Here is an 18,667-nt window from a genome sequence, read left to right as displayed (position 1 = left end):
TGTGGATGTGTTTCTGGCATATGCCAGAATTGTTGCAAATTCAAGATTACACCTTAATACTAAGTGTCTAAACTATACTTTTGGATCTCATGTCAGTCATCATATGTGTGGGAATTGAGAAGATGCATATTGGAAGCTATATCACATGGAGTCTCTGCATGGAACTAAGGAATTGTAATTTGGCTCATGTTGAGTATTAGTTCTTCCTACCAAAATCTTTTGTATTTGCAGATTATTCTTTTGTGACCATATTGTGGAAATTCTCACATTTGTAGTGTTTTGTATTAAAGAAAATAATCACTAGGAGAAATTGATGGATTAACATTTTAATTTGTACAGAAAAGACATGAAATTAAGCTGTTGCAAAATTATGTAGGAATCTGGGTTCATTTTCATACCTTGCATGTAGATTTAGACAACTTTTTTATTTACTTATATCACAAAATCTTATTTTTATTGATTTTCAACCATTTAAGAATATGAAAAACAATTCTTATCTTATGGGCAGTAGAAAGACAGTTGATGGCCTGGATTTGGTCCAGGGCCATAGTTCGCCACCCTCATCTTGGAGATAAAGGAGATACAAAATGAGAGCGATTTGAAAGGCAGTGCTTATTTCTGCAAAGGTACTGTTGTAGCAAACTTCAAGGGACTTAAAAGTAGGCATTTAGAATAAACTTATCAGAATACCCATCTGACAACTTTTAAGGTCTTTTTTACAGAGCATCATTTGTAAATTTTGTGAAAATGTTTGTTGAAGAAATTGAAATTACTGGGTTTCATATTAATTTTAAATTTATTCTTTAGATGTGTTTGAAGACTTCATTTCTCCTACTACCGCTGCCCAAACACTTTTGTTCACAGCTTGTAGCAAGAGGAAAGAGGTAGGTTGTTTAGGTAACTTTTGCTTTAATATTTAAAATTTGTTCAGGTGTGTGCTCAGCTTTTAATGTTAGCCATGTAAGTCATTTTGTCTTTTTGTTTTTGTTAAGGATTGTTTGGAAATCACTTAAGTATTACTTTTCTTTTTTAATCTAGGTACTGCAAAAGACAATGGGATTTTGCTATCAGATTCTTACAGAACCGAATGCTGATCCTCGAAAAAAAGATGGAGCCCTGCATATGATTGGATCTTTAGCTGAAATACTTCTCAAGGTATTTCTTTTGTGTGCAAGTGATTTATTAACAGTTTTATTGAGATACAATTCACATACCATAATGCTCACCCATTAGAGTGTATAATTCAGTGGGTTTTATTCACAGAGTTGTATAACCATCATCCCCAAAAGTGTTAGCAGTCACATTCCATTTTTTTCCAGAGCTTTCAGCCCTAGGCTACCCCTAATCTACTTTTTGTCTTCTGTACAGGTTTACCTATTTTGGACATTTCATGTAAAGGGAATGTGCTCCATTAGGAGTAGGGCTTTTTCAGTTAGCACAATATTTTCAAAGTTCATATTGTGGCCCGTGTCAGTACTTCATTCCTTTTTGTTGCCAAATAATGTTCTATTGTATTGATATACCACATTGTATTTATCCATTCATCGATGGATGGACATTTGTATTGTTTCCATTTGAAGCTGTGATCATTTATATACACGTTTTTGTGTGCATGTAATATTTTTACTTCTCTTGGGTAATACATACCTAGGATTCAAATTGCTGTCATGTTTTGAGAAAGTGCCAGACTGTTTTCTGAAGTGGTGTATCATTTTATATTTTTATCAGCCATGTATGAGGGTTCCAGTTTCTATGTCCTCACTGATTCTTAGCAATCCTTTTTATTATAGCCATCCTAGTTGGTGTCAAATGATATTTCATTGTGGTTTTGATTTCCATTTCCCTGATGACTAACAACATTGAGAATCATTTTTGATGTACTTATTGGCTATTGTTTATCTTCTTTGGAGATATTTTCAAATTCTTAACCTACTTTTAACTGGATTGTCTTTTCATTGTTGAATTATTAAGAGTTCTTTGTATATTCTAAATACTAGATGGTTTTTATAATGATTTGCAGGTATTTCTGCCATTTTGTGGGTTATCATTTTACTTGATGCCCTTTGAAGTACAAGTTTTAATATGATTTTGAAATTATGTCCAGTTAATATTTTCTTTTGCTGCTTATGCTGAAGATACTTCTTTTTGTAGGAGTTATTTTCATATTGCAAGGTAATTGTAAAATAGTGGGGTTTTCTCTTTGAAAAACTTATCTTTTAAGGAAATTTATAAACATGAATGTATCCATTTGCAACTTAGGAACATCATGCTTTTTGTGACATAAATTTTCTAGTAAATAATGACCCTGGGTTAGATCTATGTTTAAGAACCTCAGCTTAATTGTGCACATTGTGTCTGGCTTCATAAATTTGAAATTTGTTTTTGCTTAAAAGCTAATAAATGATAACAAATTTCAAGTAAATATTTAGTCACAGAATCATCCAACTCCCAGGAACCTTGTTCCATGTCACCATTTGTAGGTATATTTTGTGTATTTTTCAGCTTTTCTATATCTATCCATCCTTCTGTTAGTTTATAAATTAAAGACAATGGTTATTTGTTGTATGGAAGGCTGGGAATCTTGAGTGAGTGATCTTGGCAAGTTCAGATTTTTCTGTCTTTTTATTTTTAGGTAATTTTAGACTCACAGAAAAATTGCAAAAATAGTTCTCATTATTCTTCCCCTAATGTTACCTACCATCTTAGATAGCCATCCACAATTCTCACAACCAGGAAATTAATGTTGCTGGGATACTATTCACTAATCTTACAGACCCCTTTCATGTTTTGCAAGAATTCCCTCTAATGTCCTTTTTTCTGGTCCATGACCAGTCCAGGATCCCACATTGCATTTAGTTCCCATGTCTTAGTCTTCAGTTCTTGAAGTGTTTATTAGTTTTTAATGTGATGTAATATGCAATTCCAGGAACTCTTAAAAGCTTGTTACCACTTAGAAAAGACCCTACTTTGAGACTAATGAGAGCCTTTTTAGATATCCAGATTACCTTGAAAGCAAGGTCTTTTCTCAGTGTATGTTATATTCCTTTAGAACTTTTCCAGAGAGGTTTTTTTCATTGTGATAGTTATTATAAGGTAAGGAATAAAATTAACCACACTTCCATCCTTCAAACATAATTACTGTTAAGATTTGGTGTAATTGTTTTCTAAGCAAATGAGGTAAAAGGATGAAAGAAAAGGTATTCTGTGTTTTTTGATGGTTACGTTTGAGAATGAGAAAATTAGATATTGATACTGAGGTACAAAGAATCAGAATAAATGTATGGTTTGACATCAGTAGTGATTTTTAACATTAGTGTATTTATTTGGTATTTAAGATGATTACATTTGGAATTCTTTCAAAAATAATTGTTGTTTATATTGACAGAAAAAGATCTACAAAGATCAGATGGAATACATGTTGCAGAATCACGTATTCCCTCTCTTCAGCAGTGAACTAGGCTATATGAGAGCGAGGGTATGTGTTAAAGCTGTATTAATTTATACATTTTTGTCTTGTAATGAATAACTGCTTATGTGGACTTTTATGTGGAAACTTTTTAATGCTCACCTTAAAAGCCATATTTCATGTTAGACTCCTGTTTCATGTAAGTATTTAAATGGCTGATATAATGTGTGCATAGTTTTCATCTGTGTCTGATAGCAGTGTCTGCCTGTGTTTTGCATTCAGATCTTGCTATCCACACAAACATCATGCAGCCAAAGAGTAAGTTGGGATCATAGTACTGGTCTAGTGTTGTCTCTTTGGACATCTCTACCACTGGCCAGCCTCCAGATTCCCACACACAAAACTTTGGGAATAGAGGTACTGTAGCTTGTGGCAATTTAATATAGTATATCTATAGTAACTCATTGCATTTTTTTTAAAAAGGCTTGCTGGGTCCTTCACTACTTTTGTGAAGTGAAGTTCAAAAGTGACCAGAATCTGCAAACGGCCTTAGAGCTGACTCGAAGATGTCTGATAGATGATAGGGAAATGCCTGTGAAAGTGGAAGCTGCCATTGCACTTCAAGTGTTGATCAGCAATCAAGAAAAGGGTAAAGGATTTTATCTCAAAAATAATATAGTGTTTTTATACATAATTGTACAAGGCATCTTAGGAACTTGATACCTTGTGAAGGTGCCTATGTTTATTCTTTGATATATATAAGGTTTTAAGGAGTTTTGTTTCCAATTTTTTTTTCTCACAGCTAAAGAATACATCACGCCATTCATCAGACCTGTAATGCAGGCTCTTCTTCATATTATAAGAGAAACAGAAAATGATGATCTTACCAACGTAATTCAGAAAATGATCTGCGAGTATAGTGAAGAAGTTACTCCTATTGCAGTAGAAATGACACAGCATTTGGTATGTTTTTTTGAACCAATCACTTATTCATTACTTACAACAAATATTTTCAGAGTGTACTGTGTATCAGGTAGTGTTCTAAGCCTCTGACGTATATTTAGGCTCATTTAGTACTTTCACAGTCCTATGTGAAGAATATTCCTTTTTTTTTTTTTTTTTTAAGTTTTTTGTGAGAGAGAAAGAGACTGCAAGCAGGGTAGGGACAGAGAGAGAAGGAGAGAGAATCCCAAGCAGGCTCTGCGGTGTCAGTGCAGAACCCGACGTGGGGCTAGAACCCATGAACCATGAGATCATGACCTGAGCTGAGATCAAGAATCTGTTCTTAACCAACTGATCCACCCAGGCGCCCCAGGAATATTCCTAACTGAGAGAAAGTGTGAACTATGAAAAGGTTAAGTAACTTGCCAAAGCTAGAACGGTGGATCTGGGATTCACCCTTCAAGTGTACACCTCCAAAACACACTGGGGTGGGGGGCGGCCGGGGGGGGTTTTTTTTTTTTTTTTTTTTTTCTTTTTCAAGTGCATGTATTTTGAGAGAGAGATAGCATGAGTTAGAGAGAGGGAGAGAGAGAATCTCCAGCAGGCTCTGCACTGGCAGTGCAGTACTTGAATACCATGGAGCTTGAACCCACAGAGCTGTGAGATGACCTGTGCCAAAACCAAGAGTTGGACACTCAACTAACTGAACTACCCAGGCACACCCCTCCCCCCTTTTAAAAATATTTTGGAGATTGAGAGTGTGAGTGGGGGCGAGGGGCAGAGGGAGAGAGACAATGCCAAGCAGGCTACACGTTGAGCGTGGACTCAATCCCACTACCCTGGACTCATGACACAGCCGAAAAGAAATCAAGAGTCAGACACTCGGGGTGCCTGGGTGGCTCAGTTGATTAGGTGTCCAACTCTTGATTTCAGCTCAGGTCATAATCTCATGGTTCGTGGGTTCAAGCCCTGGGTCAGGCTCTGTGCTGACAACATGGAGCCTGCTTGGGATTCTGTCTCCCTCTCTCTCTGCCCCTCCCATGCACATGTGCATGGTGCGCGCGTGCTCTCTCTCTCTCTCTCTCTCTTTCAAAAGTAAATAAACATTAATAAAAAGAAAAGTCAGACATTCAACAGACTGTGTCCCCTAGGCACCCTGTGCATTATTAGCTATGACTCCACCCTTTACTTCTCAGAAGTTTCTTTGAAAATGATTGAATTTTATAACAAAAAACTTTGATTAATATACCTATATCTGGGCATTGTTGAATGTTAGCCAGTAAAATTAATAAAAATACTCATAATATTAAGCACTTTCTATGCCTTGCCTCTTTTAATCCTCACAGTTCTCTATCATAAATTTCTCAAATGAGATGTTAGGACTAACGGGTCAAGTAACTTTAAGGTCACCTACTAAATCGCAGAGCCATATTGTTTGATTGTAGAGCCAGGCTCTTAATTATTATTAACCAGTTTGGTGATATTGATTGGTTTTTCTGTCCCAGTGAGAACATTTTAAAAATGAAGTTTTAGACCAAAATGTGTTTATACTGCTTTAATGGTAAGCCTAAGTTATTTTCTTTTGAACCTAGGCAATGACATTTAATCAGGTAATTCAGACTGGGCCAGATGAAGAAGGAAGTGATGACAAAGCAGTTACTGCAATGGGAATCCTGAATACCATTGACACACTTCTTAGTGTAGTTGAAGATCATAAAGAGGTAAGAAAATGATCCAGTGTTACAAGGTTTTGATTCAGGTTTTAGGGAATTTAGAGCCATTCTTCAACTGTACTACTGCTTTTGTTTCTTAATTATGATATACTACACATAACATAAAATTTACCATCTTAGCCATTTTTAAGTATATAGTTCAGTGGTTTTAAGCACACATTGTTGTGCTACCATTACCATCATCTTTCTAGTTTTCTTCTTTTATAGTTGTCTTTTAGAAAGAGAATTGTAATCATGAATTTTTTTCTAATGAAATAATTTGGGGCACCTGAGTGGCTCAGTCAGTTAAGCGTCCCAGCTCCTGACTCTTGACTCTTTGTCCCTGCCCAGCTCACATGCATACTCTCTCAAATAAACTTCATATATTTTTAAAGTTTATTTATTTATTTTTGAGAGAGCAAGTGGGGGAGGTAGAGAGAAGATCCCAAAAAGGCTCCGCACTGTCAGTGCAGAGCCCAATGTGGGCATCAAACCCATGAACTGTGAGATCATGACCTGAACCAAAATCAAGAGTCGAATATTTAACTGTCTGAGCCACCCAGGCATGCCCCTCAAATTAAATAACCATTAAAAAAAAAATAAAAATGAAATAATTTAAAACATAAAGGATAAAGAAAGAGAAAAACAAAACCAATAATACCCTTTAACCACCACCTAAGTATATTAGATTTTAAAATTTCGTAGGATATCCTTTAAACCTTATTTCTAATAAGAAAAGCAGTTTCAGATAGATGTAATTGAGGCCCTTGGGGTACCACTTCCCAATCTTATTTCCCTACTTCTTTCCCTTAGAAATAACCAGTGTCCTGAATTTAGTGTTTAGAATTCCAGTGCAGATATTTATATGCATAAATCATGTTTTCAGGTTATCTGTGAATTGCCTTTTGCAATATGAAATTTTTTGTAAGCTATTTATATTCTATATTGTAATTGGAAATAGGTAGAAGCCATGAGGAATTCTGTAGCTGCCTTATGGTTAACAAATCAGTTTTCACTATATATTTGAAGAGTTGAAAATGTTGTAAGTATATGTATTTGAAATGGATGTCCTGGTTCTATACCCAATTAGTAAATTTTATTGTCTCGTCTCCCCACTTTTTAAACATTCTGATGCCTTCCAGGGATTTGGGATCTGATTGAGGACCATAATGACAATTAAAGAGCAATTTGTATTTTCAGTCTTTCTTAAATGGCTTGGGGCATGGTTCACTATATCTACTGTAATTACATAAATAGAGGTGACTTAAGCATTGGAGTGGTAGAAATAATGCCTTCTTTCAAATAATTTTGCTGTAAGCCACTGACAGTGATGTCTGGACTGCGATAATCTATATATAAACACAAAAAGGTCTGTAATCTATTTGCAAAATGATGTGGCTCCTTTATTTTCATAATTATTTACATTGTCCTAGGATATTATGTTTTCCTTTTTAGGTAAACTACACATTATTGCTTTTGTTTGTTTCATCATAATGGTATTTCATTAAATTTAAATTCCTTATTGACCCACAATTTTATGAGTCACTTCAAAGCAAAGATTTAAAATGATTTCTTAAAATACTATATATTTGAATAAGCAGTGAATTATATTTATGTTATTTAATAATTTATTCAGTGGTGTGGGACAGTTACATACAATTTGTTTTCTCCTCTTTCAGATAACCCAGCAGCTTGAGGGCATCTGCTTACAGGTCATTGGAACTGTTTTACAACAGCATGTCTTAGGTATATACCTCTGTGTTTAAAATTTGCTGCTTTTTTACATCAGCAAGCATTGTCCTAATGACTCCATACTCTCTTTTAGAATTCTATGAGGAGATCTTCTCTTTAGCACATAGTTTGACTTGTCAACAAGTATCTCCACAAATGTGGCAGCTACTACCTTTGGTGTTTGAGGTTTTTCAGCAAGATGGGTTTGATTACTTTACAGGTAAGTCAAGTCAGTAACTCAGTAGAAATACTGAGGATTTCCCCCAATTTGATTCATTTTTAGTATATAACTTAAACATATGCTTTTGAATATTATAAGTGCTCCATTGTTTAGATGTTATCAATAGCAGTTAATGCTCAAGGACAATAACATTGATACCCATTTTATATTTGATTTAGTTATCCTTTTAGGTTTGTTAACACATATTCTCACCTTCCTGCCCCCTATTAGTCTTTTTTGTATAATAATCATCTTTGTATAATACAGACCAACTATAAGGGACCAGACAGTCTCATATTTGCTTTCTTTTTCTAAGGAGATTTTTTCAGAAACAAAGCATTTATATTAGTAAAGATATTTAAATTTTATTAATTTTTTGGTTTAATTCATTTTTAATGTTTTTATGCTTTTTATTAATACAGATATGATGCCTCTGCTTCATAATTACGTAACAGTTGATACAGACACACTTCTGTCGGATACCAAGTATCTTGAAATGATATATAGTATGTGTAAAAAGGTAGGTCATTTTTAGTAAATGTAAGGATATATTTCATCAGGCTGGTACTACAAAAAGTATGAAATTGTGAAGAATGAAGGTAAATGATACATTATGGCAAATATATGAGTCTGACAGAATAAGGGCTTTAAAAGCTATAAATTAAAAAAGACTGGGTTCTAGATGCCACAGTAATGGCTTTGACAAGTGTTTGTCTTCTGTCTGCCCTGACATTTAATTGGAGTTACAAATTTTTTTGAATTTTAGAGTGCCTGGAACTTACTTACCTTAGCCTAGTTCTTTGCTAGGCTTTGATTCAAAAGAAGGAAAGAATCAACTGATTTGAGAGATACTTGAAACGATCAGGAATAGTTAGAAGTGTTTATTATAAAGAAAATTCTTGGAGGTTACAGGTTTATGGAGACTATACGGAAGTTATTTAGTAAATAGCAAGATTGTAAAAGCCAAGGATTTTTTTTTTATAATGTTTGTTTATTTTTGAGTGAGAGAGAGAGAGAGAGACAGTGTGGGCAGGGGAAGGGCAGAGAGAGAGGGAGACACAGAATCCAAAGCAAAAGTCAAGGATTTATTTAAAATGAAAGTCAAATAGTACTGTGCCATTTCTTGGAAAATCACAAGTAAGTGTATGGTGAATGTAACTTTTTTTTTATGTTTATTAATTTTTGAGAGAGAGAGAGCATGAGTTGGGGAGGAGCAGAGAGAGAGAGAGAGAGAGAGAATCCCAAGCACAGAACCCGATTCAGGGCTTGAACCCACAAACGGTGAGATCACGGCCTGAGCCAAAATCAGAAGTTGGACATTTAATGGACTGAGCCACCCAGGCACCCCAGTTAGTTAGTTAGTTTTATATAATGTTTTTCTTAAACAGAAGGTAGGGAATAAAATCTTTGAATTGGGGTCCTTCAGTATCAGTCAATATAATTGAGTAGCATTTGCAGTTCTATCAGTGTTGAGAGGCAGCAGGGTGTTTAATACCAAGCATTTAAAAAAATGATTTTGTTCTATGGCATTTTTTAGATGGGCTTGTCTCGTTGATCCTTTTCTTTTTGAACATTTCATCACAAAATCATTATCTGGTATATTATTATTTATTGCCAGTTACACAGTTTATGTTACTACTCTGGGAATATTGATATCCATACCATTTATTTGCCTTTTCCAGAAGTTATCCTTAACACTTCGAGTCCTCTAACGCTAACTAGCACAAGTCCAAAAATTTCTTGTCTGGGCACAGCATTTGCCATCAACAGGCTGCCTTTTCTTCTCTCTCACTTCAATGACACTATTTTTTATTTTGTGAGAGGCTTTCCTAGCAATGTTAACTTCTTAAAATTTATTATTTCTTTCTTTCTTTTTTTATTTTCACTTTACATAAGAGCCAGATATCCTTAAGAAAGGTATGGTGCTTTAGCTACCAGGGTTGTATGAGAAGATAGTAGTTTTCAACATGCAGTAATCCAGAATGACACTATAGGGGAAGTGATTTGATTAGACCAGGAGGTAAGAGTGCTAAAATAAGACCAACCAGTAATTCCCAAATCCTCACTGTTGTTTTAGATTATAGTCTGTGTAATAAATATTGCAATCATATATATGAATTAGAATATCTTAAGAAAAACTCCAGAGACTAGACAGGGGACAGAGAAATTCCTTGATTTAAAGGTTTCATGATGACTCATTGCAGTTTTATATTCTGTATTGATCAGGTTCTTACAGGAGTTGCAGGAGAAGATGCAGAGTGTCATGCAGCAAAATTGTTAGAGGTCATCATTCTACAGTGCAAAGGGCGTGGCATTGACCAGGTCAGTGAGGCAATGATTAATGTTTCCTATTTGAGGCTTCAGAGAGAGAATCTTTCCCTCCAGTTTTTTTCTTTTGGGGTATTTTTTGTATATTTTGTATGTTATTTATTATGACACTATAGATAACATTTTTTTAATTGTTGGCTTAAAGTTAATATATAATGATCATATGTTTAGTATGTCTGAAAATATGACAAGTTTTATGGCTACTTGTTATCATGCAGAGTGAGATTTTTTTTTATATAGTATGCTGTGGGAGTATTGTTTGCCACATTATTACTTCGCAGTAAGAAAGATTTAGTTGTTAAATTTCCATGGTCAGTTTCAGTAGGAGTTTTTTTTCCAGCTCTATTGATATAATTCAAATATAGTGTCATATAAGTTTAAGGTGTGTAATATGATGAATTGATACATATATATTGTGGAGTGATTACTACAATAAGGTTATTAGTAAGAATATTGTGAATCCACCTGGCTATTGTGGTGAGGCTCAGTGAAGATTTGTCTTCTCTAAAGTTAGATTTCTCAGTGAATCCCTCAACAATACAAACTATTGGGTCATCCAATGGGGATAAAAAGAAGTTGGTTGAGGCAACAAGTTAATATGGGTAGGATGGTTAGATTACTATTAACAGTTTTGGAATATTTTGCTCTTTATAGTGCATTCCCTTATTTGTGGAAGCAGCTTTAGAGAGACTGACAAGAGAGGTGAAGACAAGTGAACTTCGGACAATGTGCCTGCAAGTTGCCATTGCAGCTTTGTATTATAATCCACATCTCCTTCTGAACACCTTAGAAAATCTTCGTTTCCCTAATAATGTTGAACCAGTTACAAATCATTTTATTACACAGTGGCTTAATGATGTTGATTGTTTCTTGGGGTAAGTGACATACATTGGATCTTTGTTTATTTAACTTGGTGAGAAACTCTGCTTATTAAAAAAAAAGAAAATATTTTATTTATTTTTTAGGCTTCATGACAGAAAGATGTGTGTTCTGGGCCTGTGTGCTCTTATTGATATGGAACAAATACCACAAGTGTTAAATCAGGTTTCTGGACAGATTTTGCCAGCTTTTATCCTTTTATTTAATGGATTAAAAAGAGCATATGCTTGCCATGCAGAACACGAAAATGACAGTGATGATGATGATGAAGCTGAAGATGATGATGAAACCGGTAAGGAATTTGTGGTGGAGGAAGCCAGACTTACCAACTTCGAAATATCATTGGACTTGTTTTTTAGCCCGTCTCCTAAAGAAATATGGATCATAGCCTAATGCTTTCATGTTCATTCATTCATAGAAAGACTGCCTTATCTTCCAAATAGAGTAAGGTGTATGAAGGCAGGAACTTTGGATAGATCTCCAACATGTAAAGCAGTTCTAGGCATTTATGGTTTTTAGTGTGGGCAAACATCTATCGTCTGTTAGCGCTAACACCTAAGTATACCTACGCTATAAAATTAAGTCAATTAGATGTTGGCTAATACATTTCATCCGTAGAACACTAGACTATAAGAGTATAAATTGATAGAAAGTTGGGTAATGGTTTAAAAAACAAAAACAAACTCCCAAAAGCTACTCTATGGATATAACATAAACTGTAATTTTTTTATTGGCATTTGGTTTGGTATATACCATAAGTTCCAGAGAACAATAAGTGCTGAATCTCATATTATGTAATCCTTTTTCAGACCTCTAGTATTAAGAATTGTGGTTGGGTTTCTTGGGATTTCTATGAGAAATTTTTTATTCTAGGGGCGCCTGGGTGGCTCAGTCGGTTAAGCGTCCGACTTCGGCTCAGGTCATGATCTCACAGTCCGTGAGTTTGAGCCCCACGTCGGGCTCTGTGCTGACAGCTCAGAGCCTGGAGCCTGCTTCGGATTCTGTGTCTCCCTCTCTCTCTGTCCCTCTCCCATTCATGCTCTGTCTCAAAAATAAATAAACATTAAAAATAAATAAATAAAATTTAAAAGAAATTTTTTATTCTATTGCTGATTTTATATATATACATATATATATAATTTGTTTCATTATTTTGAGAGAGCGTGCATGTGAGCAGGGAAAGGGCAGAGAGAGAGAATCTCAAGCAGGTTCTGCACTGTCAGCACAGAGCCTGACACAGGGCTTGGTCTCACAAACCATGAGATCATGAGCCAAAATCAAGAGTTGGACACCTAACCAAGTGCCCCTGTTGCTGAGTATTTAAACGCTACTTCCTGAAACTTGAATTTATTCAATTGTGATTTGTAATTTATTGACTGTGGTCACTGTCACTTTGTTGAGTAACAGAATACTGTTAACAAACGCACCTATTTATGACTCTGTGGTAGAGGAACTGGGGAGTGATGAAGATGATATTGATGAAGATGGGCAAGAATATTTGGAGATTTTGGCTAAGCAAGCAGGGGAAGATGGAGATGATGAAGACTGGGAAGAGGATGATGCTGAGGAGACTGCTCTGGAAGGCTATTCCACAATCATTGATGATGAAGATAACCCTGTTGATGAGTATCAGATATTTAAAGCTATATTTCAAAGTAAGTCAACTTGTTATATGTAACTCAGCTAGGTCTATATGATCCATTTTCCTGAATCCATCTGTTCTTGTTTGTGTCTGTCACTTAAAGAAGGGATTTAGGTATATCAAACCCAAACTAGAATATGATTTAGGGATTGGTAGCTAAAGTATACAAAGTCACTTCTCCTGTTACCATAGAGTTTCAGAGTATTGCCTCATTTTATTATTTTACTTTTATTTAGATTGTCATGCTGAAACATGCACATTATAAGAAAATGGTGTAGTTCAAAGTTTATACAATGACAGTTCCTCTTTCCCACTTCTGATTCCTAGCCTTTCAGCATTTTCCAGAGGTATCCACTCTTACATCTGTTTGTTGTGTGTTTGTGTATTTGTGTATCTTTTTTTTCCTGGCCAAAACCATAATGAACTTTGGAGAATTTGACCATTTTTAACATTAGTGGTCTTAGAATCCCTTTTCTTTTTTCCTGTAGCACATTGTATGTGGCTTTACCATCTTTTACTTGGACTTCAACAAAATATAACATCAGTGTTCCATCCAGCTTAAGAAATTCAAATTGGCACTATATTTGAAACACCCTTTTCTCCACAGTTAACGACTATGTTGACTGTCAGTTCTATATGAGAACTTTGATGTAGAATAAATTTTCTGATAACCAAGGCATTACTCTTCCAATCCCATGACAAAGCATTTTTGATACAAGGTTACAGAAACACAATAGCTTTTCAAGTTGATCATTTTCAAGTTGCTTTTAACTCTGAATCTTTTATTTTATTATTATTATTTTTTAATGTTCATTTATTTTTGAGAGAGACAGAGCATGAGTAGGGGAAGAGCAGAGAGAGAAGTAGACACAGAATCTGAAGCAGGCTCCAAGCTCTGAGCTGATAGCACAGAGCCCAATGTAGTGCTCAAACCCACAAACTGTGAGATCATGACCTGAGCTGAAGTCAGACACTCAGCTGACTGAGCCCCCAGGCACCCCTAACTCTGAATCTTTTAAATGGTTGAGGTACTTGTAAAGTTTCCCTACTCTATTACTTAATTATATAAGACCTGGTTTCAGTTCTGATTCTTTATTTGCTTAGAGATATAAATTATGAGAATGATTAGATTTTTTTGAGGCATAAGCCAAACCAGAATTTTTCCTCCCTATCACAAATAAAGTAACTTCACTTATTATTGGGAAAATATAAAGTAGATCAGAATGTCGGTATTGGAGGTGAAGTAGAAGGAACAGAATAGAAAGGAACTACCAGGTCTCTCATAATATCCCTTTTTCCCCTTGTTTTCTTTTTGATAGCTATACAAAATCGTAATCCTGTGTGGTATCAGGCTTTGACTCATGGTCTTAATGAAGAGCAAAGAAAACAGTTACAGGATATAGCAACTCTGGCTGATCAAAGAAGAGCAGCCCATGGTATGTCAATTGACCACAACCCCTCTTTAATGCAATTAATGACTTGATAGAGCTTTAAAATCTTTATATTAAATGATTTAAAATTATATAAAAGCTACAGTTGTTGCAGGTGATAGGAATTCTGAAGGAAGGAAATGTGAAGGAATAAAGAAATGAATTGTTTTTACCCATAGTGCACTGATTTTAAGTGTAATCGGAGACTACTTTCAGTATACAATAGCTTTGATAAAGTTGCTTAAGCTTACGGTGATGGCTTGATAGTAGAAAGTTCTATTAAAAGTGTAAACAAGTTTTTAGGTTATGACAACTATGCATTTTCTTAGAAATATATTAAAGGAAATCCCAGACATCATCACATCTTAGCATCTTTAAACATTTCAGTATGCATTTTAGAAAAGGACATTTTAGATGATATATAGCCTAACAATTTTCTGTAGGTTTTAATACCATTAGTCAAACTAGTTTAATATAAAAAGAAGTATCCTCCTTATAGAGAAAGCATAGCTTCTTATTAAGGTATTTTATATTTGGATTTGCCAACACTAGATTCATTGGCTGTTACTCCCTTTGAAGACTAAATCCTGATTTAGTATTTGACTCAAAAAGGTTTATTAAAAAAATTTTTTTAACATCAGAAAGTGAAAGTTGGCTAATGTCTATAGCATACAACAGTAGAGTTTATCTTCTCCATATAATGTACCCCTCTTTTATTTCTATGTAAGAGAAGGGGGAAGAGGACAACTTTGGAACTTCCTAGCTAATACTAGTGGGTTAATAAGCTTTTGTTAATGTCTGTCAATTTCTTCTCTTCTTCAAAGTAGTAAGAAGATCAAATACTCTATTAAACTTCCACGTACTTGTTTTTTTAGAATCCAAAATGATTGAGAAGCATGGAGGATACAAATTCAGTGCTCCAGTTGTGCCAAGTTCTTTCAATTTTGGAGGCCCGGCACCAGGGATGAATTGAATTATCACTTTGTTTCCTGCTGTGTGATTGTAGTGAAGAGCTTGTGTTCCTCCTATTAGCGGTTCCAGAACTGGTTCATGTTATCTACTCTAAACTAATTGATCAATAGATGGACAAAAAAACCCAGGAGGTGGGACCTGATCATGCAACTTGGCACTGAAAAAGAAACCAGAGGGATTTCAGCAGGGGGGAGGGGGAGGGAGGTAATTTGGGGGCTGTATTTTCTTTATTTTTTGAAGAAAGTAAGATTCTGACTGAAAGTTCAAGTGACACTGTGGAAATCTGAAACGAGGGGATGTCATGAAGGCAGCTTTTCTTTTTCTGAGGAAAAAATAGGCATGGGCTACAGGACTATTTAAAATGTCTCATTTACAGTATAAGCTCAAAGGTAGATGTAATTTTTATACCTATGAGTATTTGTCCGATTTCTGTCTCTTCCTCACCATTGGGTATCTATTCTTTATATGTAAATAAGATAAGGTAATCGATAGCCTTATTCAATCTTCATCATTTTCATTCATCAAAGATTGTTCCTATGTAGATTATTGAACATTTATTGTAGCACTACATAACTGATTAAAACAAATCTGTAAATGAATTAGCACTTTCATATTGAAACAAGCCTGCTAGCCTATGTATAAAATAGCAAAATGTTTGCTGTTTATAAAAAGAAGGGATGTAATGGGGTGGGGGGCAGGGGTAATTTCAAGTTATTAATTTAAAAATGAACTAGCAATTTTGTACCTGGTGACTTTGTGGTGCACTCACCTCTGATAGTGACTTGAATTCGGTATGTTAAAAGGGGTTAGTGATATTTCATTGCTGCTAAAAAATGGCAACTCCCTCTGTGTCCTGTTTTTTCTTAAAGCTCTCAGTGTACAAGTGGATACTTGGATACAAGACCTTACTGTATCAAATAAGAAAGGTGATATTTGAAGCATGTAAATTGGATATAAAGTTCTACTCTTAAAGAGTTGATAAAAGAGTATGGTTAAACATCTATATATGCAATCTATTAAAAGAACTTAATTCGGCTATTATGTCTTGATTTGATGGCAGTTTTTTCCTAATTATAAAACTTTTTCCTTATTGGCCTGTTTTTATCCTGTATCTGGAAACAGTGCAAAATGCACACTTCTAAAATTTAACATTTAATACCTGCCCATATCCTCCTCTCCTTATCTCTCCTACCCCTCTTGTTGATTGTGGTATCTGATCTTAGATAGATAGGCTGAAGGCACACGGTTCCCTCCAAAAACCACTATTGATACCACTGCAAAAACAAGCCAGCAACAAAGACAATGGAGAGGTTGGCTTGCTTCCCTCTCTCCTAACTGCATGTTCAAAAATAAGCCTTTATTGATCTTGAACATCTGTCAGATGAGTCATACATTGGGTTATTTTTTTATATACATGTATACACACAATATTTCAAATTGAAAGCAACATCTCAATGGATTCAAAACTATTAAATGCTGTTGTCTATAACAGACTAGGAAATTTATAATTGTAAAAATGAAACAAATGCACATATTGATATTTAAAATGCGTAATGAAGAAAACCCATTGGTGTTGTGCTTTTCTTGTATGCCAATAATTAAGCCACTACTGTTGGCACTGTGTGGTTTTCTATTTTAACACTGAAGGAGTGAAAGTATTTCCTATATTTATGAATTTACTATGAAAATCTTGGCAAAAAAAGAAAAAAAATTGTCTGTCTAAAATGTGTGGGTGAAAACTGTTAATCAAGTGTGTTTCTACTTTTTTCCCCCAAGTTGGACACCATCTGTATACCCTAGGTTGCTTAAGGGGATTTCACTATTATATAAAAATCAATAAAATTAAAATGGAGTAGTTGTATATATGCAACATTGTGTACAGAGGGGATATATTGAATAGTATTAAACATTTTCGTCTTCCTTTACCTTTTATCCCTTAATATCTAGTCTACTTTTTTAAATTTCAGACTTCAATGCTCTTTGAATTGATAATTCCAATTTTCACATTGTTATTGGAAAACCATATCTAATAAAGGTTTTAGTTATTCCCATGCACAGTATGAAAATTCTCATTTGCTGAGCTTTTATTCCAAGAAAACGTATTGTTATGTCTTTGAGAATTTTTATTGTCTCCTCTGTCATACAATCTAATCTCCATTTACAGATTTTAATTGAAAGTAAAGACCTTAAAATTAAATTACGTGAATATTAACTAGTACTCCAGCGTTAGTTTCTAATGTATCAAATATATATATCTCAGTTATTCACAGTATTTCCTTAAATTTAACATCAAATTATAGGTGGTTTTTTTTTTTTTTTTTTTTACAGATTATGCACCTTGGTATTTGTCAGTGCTTCTGGACAAGGTTGTAGAACTTTGGATAACTTCGAGTATTTACAGACTTGTAATTGGTTGCATGTAGATACTATTTATTCAACATACAGCCTTTTCCACAGTTTCGCTAACCTATAACTTAAACTTTTTAATTTCTAGAAGTTAATTATGATTTGGTTTAGGTTTCAATTTTTGTTTTGTTTAACGGCTTTTAACGAAAGCATAGAAACTTCACTTTTGGGTAAACTTAAACCATCTATTTTTTAAAAATGTATTCATTTATCATTGTTTAAAAAAGTTAATCTGTTTCTCTCCAGGTATAAATGGTGATTACTAAGCTACACACTTTATCAAGATAGTGATTGCTGTGCTCACCTCTGGAAAAGACCAGAGTGTAGAGCAGGGGTGGCCAAACCACAACCCTATGACTATATGCCTTTATTCAGCCCCAGATGTAGGCCCTGAAGCAAGCATGAAGAAAAGGTCATTAAGAACTGTATTAATAGGACTAAACCACATCTTTGGGAAGATCTAACACAATGCCTTAAGCATAGTAGGCATTCCATAAATGTTTGTAAAATGAATGACCTAAAATTACATTAAAACCTATCCATTATAAAAATGTCAGTTTTGTTCTGTATACTTTTAAGTTCTGGTGAAGATTATCTGTGAATCTTTATTAGCATGCCTAAATCTAGATTTTACCCTTGATGAGGTTGGCCACTCTTGGAATTGCACTTTGGTGCATGTGGTTCTTACAAAGGGAAACTAGATACCCAGCTAGAAATCCGGGATTTTATCAGTATGTAAGGGGAAAGTATCTTTTAAGTAACTTCTTTGTGAAGTAATCCTCCCATTCTCGGTTTTTTTAAAGCATAGGTGATCATATATACGTCTAGATTTTGCTTTTGTGTATAGATTGAAATTTGTCAGTTACACTCAATATTTGAATCCTATATTTAAATGCTTCCTATCTGAGTCTTAAAAGATTTTTTTTTTCTTTTTGAGAGGGAGTGCATGTGCGCACGCAAGCAGGGCAGAGGGAGAGGGAGAGAGCATGTGCGCACGCA

The 18,667-nt window shown here is 34.7% G+C and overlaps 1 protein-coding gene and 1 non-coding gene across 2 annotated transcripts in view; both read left to right on the top strand.

Annotated features, from left to right (window-relative positions):
* Nucleotides 1–17,187, top strand: part of IPO7 (importin 7) — a 46,112-nt gene extending 28,925 nt beyond the window's left edge. The window contains exons 11-25 of the mRNA XM_049650319.1: nt 808–884; nt 1,039–1,155; nt 3,386–3,475; nt 3,890–4,055; nt 4,209–4,369; nt 5,941–6,069; nt 7,740–7,806; nt 7,886–8,011; nt 8,434–8,531; nt 10,238–10,333; nt 10,994–11,214; nt 11,305–11,510; nt 12,667–12,873; nt 14,180–14,296; nt 15,166–17,187. Coding sequence (XP_049506276.1) covers nt 808–884; nt 1,039–1,155; nt 3,386–3,475; nt 3,890–4,055; nt 4,209–4,369; nt 5,941–6,069; nt 7,740–7,806; nt 7,886–8,011; nt 8,434–8,531; nt 10,238–10,333; nt 10,994–11,214; nt 11,305–11,510; nt 12,667–12,873; nt 14,180–14,296; nt 15,166–15,263 — 1,976 coding nt within the window. The 3' untranslated portion in view covers nt 15,264–17,187. The remainder of the gene's footprint in view (nt 1–807; nt 885–1,038; nt 1,156–3,385; nt 3,476–3,889; nt 4,056–4,208; nt 4,370–5,940; nt 6,070–7,739; nt 7,807–7,885; nt 8,012–8,433; nt 8,532–10,237; nt 10,334–10,993; nt 11,215–11,304; nt 11,511–12,666; nt 12,874–14,179; nt 14,297–15,165) is intronic.
* LOC125917633 (small nucleolar RNA SNORA23) lies at nt 3,624–3,807 on the top strand. The gene has a single exon (XR_007456249.1). It is a non-coding gene; the product is annotated as a small nucleolar RNA SNORA23 (small nucleolar RNA).
* Nucleotides 17,188–18,667: the final 1,480 nt, after the last annotated feature.

Source organism: Panthera uncia, chromosome D1 (genome assembly GCF_023721935.1).
Source record: "Panthera uncia isolate 11264 chromosome D1, Puncia_PCG_1.0, whole genome shotgun sequence".
In the NCBI taxonomy this organism is placed as follows: domain Eukaryota; kingdom Metazoa; phylum Chordata; class Mammalia; order Carnivora; family Felidae; genus Panthera; species Panthera uncia.
Note: the sequence above shows the minus strand (reverse complement) of the source record. Positions and strands in the feature narration are given on the sequence as shown.